The sequence below is a fragment of the Rhincodon typus genome, chromosome 17 (genome assembly GCF_021869965.1).
Source record: "Rhincodon typus isolate 14 chromosome 17, sRhiTyp1.1, whole genome shotgun sequence".
NCBI lineage: Eukaryota > Metazoa > Chordata > Chondrichthyes > Orectolobiformes > Rhincodontidae > Rhincodon > Rhincodon typus.
Genome location: NC_063348.1, coordinates 12,321,127 through 12,328,188, shown reverse-complemented (window position 1 = coordinate 12,328,188; position 7,062 = coordinate 12,321,127). Strand labels below are relative to the sequence as shown.

The 7,062-nt window shown below is 41.1% G+C and overlaps 1 protein-coding gene across 1 annotated transcript in view; it reads left to right on the top strand.

The window, feature by feature from the left end:
• Positions 1-2,993: 2,993 nt before the first annotated feature.
• The window catches only part of f2 (coagulation factor II (thrombin)), a 61,207-nt gene continuing 57,138 nt past the window's right edge, over positions 2,994-7,062 (top strand). Inside the window, exon 1 of the mRNA XM_020518652.2 lies at positions 2,994-3,103. Within this exon, the coding sequence (XP_020374241.2) occupies positions 3,028-3,103 (76 nt within the window). The 5' untranslated portion in view covers positions 2,994-3,027. The remainder of the gene's footprint in view (positions 3,104-7,062) is intronic.

The following is a 7,062-nucleotide window of genomic DNA, read 5'->3' as shown; positions in this document are numbered from 1 at the left end:
TGGTGTTATTTTACTAACTGTATGAATGACTTGGTGGATGGGACAGAGTGTAATATTTCAAAATTTGCTGCTGATACAAAAAATAGGTGGAAGAGCATGTTGTGATGAAGTCATAAGGAATCTGCAAGTGCACATAGGTAGGTTGAGTGAGTGGGCAAAACTTGGTAGATGGAGTTAAATGTAGGACAGTATTTGGTCATGCACTTTGGTTAGAAGATTCAAAGGCAGACAATGATTTAAGTGGATACAGACTTCAAAAAGGTACAGCACAGAAGGGTCTGGGTGTGTTTGTGCATGAAACACAAGAAGTTAGCATGAAGGGGTGCAGCAAGTAATTAAGACAGCAAATGGAATTTAAGCTTTCATTGCTAGGGGTTGGAGTTTAAAAATAGGTAAGTCTTGTTACAACTGTGGAGGCTGTTGGCAAGACTGCACCTGGAATACTGTGTACAGTTTTGTTCCCCGTATTTAAAAACTGACATATTGGCTTCGGAACCTGTTAAAATGAGATTCACTAGGTTGCTTCCTGGGATGAATGGATTAACTAATCAAGAACAGCTAATCACCTTGGGGTTTTATTTATTAAGTGTTTAAAAAATGAGGGGTGGTCTTATTGCAACACAAGATTCTGAGGGGTCTTGACAGTGGAAATTAAGAAGATATTTCCACTAGTTGGAAGACTTGAGCTCAGGAAGATATTTACAAAATAAGGGGACACTGTTTTAAAGCTGAGATGCAAAGGAATTTCTTCTCCCAGATGGTGGTGAGTGTCTGGATTTTTCTACCTGAGAGAGTTGTGGAGGGTATCTCACTGAAAGTAATTAAAGCGGAAGTAGATAGATTCTTACAATATTGAGGAGTTGACAGCTAAGAGGAGCTGGCACAAAAAGGAATTCGAGGCCTGTGATGGGTCAGCCGTGATCTATAGAATAACAGGGCTGAGTTAAAGGCATGTTGTGTTCTTATGATTACCAATGGGGATAGTACAGGAAAAAGGCATTGACGTGTTCGATCGGCCATGATTGTGTTAAATGAGGCTCAATGGGTTATTCAAAATTGAAGAAAACATAGTTTGGGATCGCTAATATAATACTGTAAGCAGAATTATAGGGAATTTTCTAAATCTGATCTAACCAGTGTTCGATATTAGAATTAAAATTAGAACTAGGTTTATTGTCATGTGCTCGAGTACAGAAATGCAGTGAAATGCTTACAATGTTGCTCCTGACGGTGCCATCTTAGGTACAAATGTTTAATGTAGGTTTAGCATAACTTCTCCGCTTTTCATTTTTGTTTGCATTTTCTTGTGACCTTGCTATGGAAATATCAGCACTTCCAAATTCCCAATCAAGTTGCAAACCATGCTGAATTGTATCTACCTTTCATTCATTGTTGCTATATCAAACTCCTGGAATCTATAGAATTAACCAGATGTATGAGTGCCTTCACTATCCAGACTGCAGAAGGCATTCCTACTGCTCTTCAAAGCCCCTGAACTTCGTGCAGCTATGAAACCGCATGACCCTATGCTGCCTTGGATTACAGCTGAGTCAATAATGACCATTCCACCATCGATCACTGTGTCATTCACTGTTTTTTCCTACTGCAAACATTTAAACAGCTTAAATCAAGTTTGTGAAAACAAGAATGGACAAACTTGCATTGCTGTAGCAATTTTCACTATTGCAGGATATTCCAAAGGGCTTTCTGGCCACTTCTGAGAAACAGTGACAGCTGCAATATGTTATACCATCAACCGTACTGAGATGATGACCAGATAACCTGCTTCAGTCACGGATTTGGGTTAGAAAATGTGGGAAATTATTTTACTTGCCTGAATGGAGCAGCCTGAGTAATGCTTGGGTGAGGTCTGAAGTCAGCCATCAACTTGTACTCGGAACTAAAAATGTTACCTTCTGGGCTGACAAAAGACAAAGCTAAAAATGATAATCAAACAGTGATAGATGAATATACACACACACGCACGCTACGGTTTACAAAGGGGTCAGAAGCCCTATGACGCCCAGTTATGATCCAACAGATTTATTTGAAATCGCAAGCTTTCAAAGCGCTGCTCCTTCATCAGGAGGAGCATTTCATCTAACAAAGGAGTAGCACTCCGAAAGCTTGTGATTTCAAATAAACCTGTTGGACTGTAACCTGGTGTCATGTGATTTCTCACCTTGTCCGCCCCGGTCCAACCATATCAGAACTTAACACAGGAATAGGGATCTCTCATTTCCATTCTATAATAATTCTACTCATTTTCTAACAAGACTCACACAACTGTAATGAAAGGAATCTATATCATGGTGTTGGATTATCATAAGCAAAGTCAGTGGTGATTTTGGTTAGCCCTCAGATCAAGTTTCTTTCTTTTTACTGTCCTCACAGTGCTGCTGGCAGTCACTGATGGAGATATTCATTTAATTGTGCATTTGCTAAGTTAATCCTACTTCAGCCATGCTCCTGTTAATAATATTGTTGCCTTTGAATCTGAATGTGGTAGATTTAAATTCCAATCCAGAGATTTGGCCAGATAATCCAGCATTACAGAGAGTATTGAGGGAGTTTAGCACTGACAAGTGTCTGGTCTTTTGGATGAGATGGCTCCAGTTACCCTCTCACTTGCATATAAAAAGGATTCCTTGACACTGTTGCAGTGTCTTCTGGTCAATATTTATTCATTAGCTGGCACCCATTGAACAGAATATGGGATATTGCTGTACACTGGATAGTGTTATATCAGTGACTATACTGTACTTCAAAAGGCCTCCATTGGCCTAAAAAAAGCACTTTCCTGAGTCATGACGGTGCTATATAAATGCAAGCTCTTTCTCCCTGACCTTCTAAATATCAAACAGAACTTTGTAGTCCATTATCTGGCCTGGAACACAGAGAGAAGCTTACTTGCTTGTGCAATATGACCTCTCAGTGCTGCAATTTGTCCTCTGCTGATCTTGGTGTACCATTAACCAGAATGTTTTTCCAGCCTGTCTATCAGTGTGCCATCAGTAGTTAGCCATCATGGGGCTAATCAGAGACTCTCTCGTTGTACAGTTTTTAATCCTTTCTGTTGTCAAGCTTTGTTGGACTGGCAATGGTATGTATGATGATTTTTGTTAAACAGAATTTGAATTTATAAGGGATGTTATAATTGGGTCTTGGATGGATGGGGTCAGGATGGAAAGCTTAATTTCAGTGTTTGTAATTTAACAGCGGATAGGGAAGGAAGAGTTGGAACTTTGTAAGAACCCTTATGAAGCAATTAAGATATAAAAGAGAGGAGGGTATGTTCAATTGTATGTGGCTTTGTTCAAACACCATCTGAGGTTTTAATATTCAATTTTGTGCATCCCACCTCAGGTACAATATGTTGGCTTTAGGTGGTGTTTTAGGGTTCAATTCCTCTCACTCGGATTAATTTTCTTGGTAGTTTAAAACAGTACTGAGGACATAGAAATATTTCTAATAGTTAGAACATTAACTCATTAAACTCCATAATATGAGGACGGAGAATCATCAGGTAATATTTCTAAACTTGAAACCTAATTAGTTAAATAAGACAAAAAGAAAGATGGCAAAGCAGTCGATGTGTTGGAGCTTTAGCGTGTGGAGTTGGCAGACAGGTGGGTTATCCATAACACCACCTCCACAATAGGTATCTGCAGCTCAAGAGACTTCGTTCTTCTATAGTTCCCATTGAGCAGGTTTGGGAGCAGAGCCAAAGACAGCTCTGGAGAATCGGTGCTGAATACGGGACATTAGCTCCTGCTGTTCACTGCCCATGACTCACAGTTCACTAGCCTATTGGGACTGGGCTCTGAGTTAATCCTAGGGTGGAGAGGGGGCAGAAGTGGATTCAACTGGGCGTTTTCTCACAATTGGAAGGAAAAAGAGTCTGATTTTCATGGAATTTTTGATGGAGAAACTGGCTCTCCTCCCACTGCAAATTGGATTTGTCCACCCAATCTCCTCCTCTTTATCCTTCTGGGCAGAAGCTGATTTTATGTCAGGGGAAGAAAAAATATCACTCTTCATGGAATTTGATTCCAGGCAGGAAACAGAAGCATTTCTTTGTTTTTTTTTCAAATTTCTACTTTAGGTCATTACCCTCAGGGCAATTAATTAAATTCTGCTTTATTGCTAGTGTGTACAAAGCTGCAGTGTTGAATTCTCAAGTCTTCTCTGTATAGAAGGAGGTTAAAAAAATTCTTTCATGTGATGTGGGTGTTTCTGGCACAGTATTTGTTTCCCCTGAAACGGCAGCAGGAACACCAGTGCTGGCCACATGCACCCTCTAAGCAAGAGATGTGGAGGTGGCAGTGTTGGATGGAGTGAACAAGGTCAGAAATAACATGACATCAGGTTGTACTCCAATAGGTTTATTTGTAAACACAAGCTTTCGGAGCCTCACTCCTCCTTTGGGTGTTAGTGAGAGAAATTGTATCTTGGGTTCATGTTGCATTCCTGGTGACCCCACCACACTATACACTCATACTCACGTATACATACACATTCACTCACTCACACAAGCAGACACACACACACACGCGTGAATCTATGGGGTGAATTTGTATTTGCAGATACATTCTATTTTGTTCAAAAAGCACACAATTTATAGACAGTTAGTCAATATGGTTTTTTATAAATTCTTAATTGAGAAATAAAACCAATCTGACTCCAAACTAAAACATAAACAGATTCTAAACCAAATCTCACACCTAACATGCACTGCCTGACCTAAAATGTCACCTGTTCTTTACACTGATTAAAACCTTTAGCTCTCTCAGGACTGTGACTTGAAAGGACTTCGGGGATTTACATATACATATTAATCAATTCTGCCTGATTAAAGATTTATCAGTATCTTAGGTTTATTTAGTACATCCTCATCAATGCAGTGAACCTTTAATCTTTTACTTACAAATTCTGTGGCTGATTCTACTTCTCCCATTAACACCTGAGGAAGGACTGAGGCTCCGAAAGCTTGTGATTTCAAATAAACCTGTTGGACTATAACCTGATGTCGTGTGATTTATGACCCAAATAAGAGAGACAGTTTACTTCAGGGGACAAAGTTTGGTATTGAAACAACGGAAATAGGTAGGAGGCAAGGTCGACACAAGGTCAGTCCCTGATGTACAAAGTTTGGGTAGGTGAGGCATTACTGAGCAAATATGTGTTCACCTGAAAACTGCAATCTTGCAAATGAGGCAGGGGCAAAACGTAGCTGGCTGCTCAGAACATCCGAAAAGGTTGTCAGAAACCATGGGTTCTCCCCTTCCATCTAGCATCAAAGAAACCTCAGAGACAAGACAGATGTAGCCTCAATACCGATACTACCTGAAAAAAAAGGAAACTCGCCTGAGACACTCTGGGCGCAAGAGATGAGCTGTGGTCTGTTACACACTGCCCGTGTCCAAGCCAGAGTTGGAAGAACTAGACCTGGCGCAAAAATGTCACTGAAGAAGCTACAAAAACAGGCCTACATGCCTGGATTTGAGGTTGTGGGGGGGGTGGCCTTTTGTGATTGGAATGTGGGCCAGGTGGATCCACTGACTGTGAGATCCTTGGTTGGAGTTGTTAACCTGGGCCAATCAGGGAGCACTGGCTGATAGATACAAACAGGAGATTCAGACAGTCCCCTCGTTGTAGGGACTAGCTCTGAGCTGATTGGTCAGAGGCCATATACTGTGCACATGTAAATAAAGGGTGAATTGGTGACAGTACTGGCCTCTGGGCGGTTATTTCGGTCTTTGACAGCAGGATTGAACGAGTCAAGCTTCCCAGGATTGCTGCACCCAATGCAACCAAATAATCAACAATGCAATTTCTATTGAGAGCAAATGCATTTCATAGGCAGAGAGAAAACACAGAATCCAAAGCCTACTGTACAAGTTAGGTTGACATGGTATGAGATCCTTTTAATCTGCAGCATGTCATTGAGAGAAGCTGCTAAACAGACACCAATGAGAAATAAAGATGTAGCTATGGGTTACTAGAGGATTATAGGCCAACAATAACTATGTCGTGTGAAGCTGGCACGAAGCTGCACGCGCATTTCATGAAGTGTCTTCCTTCGGGCCACATGAAGAAAATCAAAGACAGCAAAAAATACAAAAGATTTTTAAAGAAAGATTGGTAACGGTTTTAAGACTAAACCCTTTTTGACAATACGTATGGGATAGTTACAGCACATTGAGACCATTCAGTCTGTCACATCACCGTTAGCTTTTTGAAGTCCTGAAGAAGAATCACATCAGATTTACTCTGTGGCTCTTCACTGATGCTGTCAAACTACTGAGCTTATCCAACACTTTTTGCTTTTATTTCAGTCCTCAGCACCGGCAGAATTTTGTTCTTATTTGAGATTTAAACTATTTGCTGGCATGGAAATAGGCCTCCACAGCTCAGTTAGACCTTGGTTAGAGCTGTGCTCCACATATCTGTACGCAGAGTTGAAGTGAATGGACTGATGAACAGTATCAGAATCAATGGAAGGTGGGTCAAACAGAGGGACCCTAGAGTGCAGGTTCATATTTCCTTGAAAGTGGCATTGCAGGTAGACAGGGTAGTGAAGAAGGCATTTGGTACGCTTGCCTTCATTGGTCGATACATTGAGTATAGGAGTTGGGGGGTCATGTTGCAGCTGTATGGGACATTGGTTAAGCCTCACTTAGAATACTGTGTTCAATTCTGGTCTCCCTGGTACAAGAAGGATGTTGTTAAACTTGAAGGAGTGCAGAAAATATTTACAAGGATGTGACCAGGATTGAATGATTTGAGTGATAAGGAGAGACTGAATAGGCTGGGACCTTTGTCCCTGGAGCGTTGGAGATTGAGGGGGTGACCTTTATAGGGGTTTAAAAAATCATGAGGGGCATAGATAGGGTGAGCCAAGGTCTCTTCCCAAGGGTACAGGAGACCACAACTAGACAGCATAGGTTTAAGGTGGGGGTGATGGCCTAGTGGATTATAGCTGGACTGTTAATCCAGAGACCCAGATAGTGTTCTGGGGAGCAGAAAGGCTGACGTTTCGGGCCTAGACCCTTCATCAGA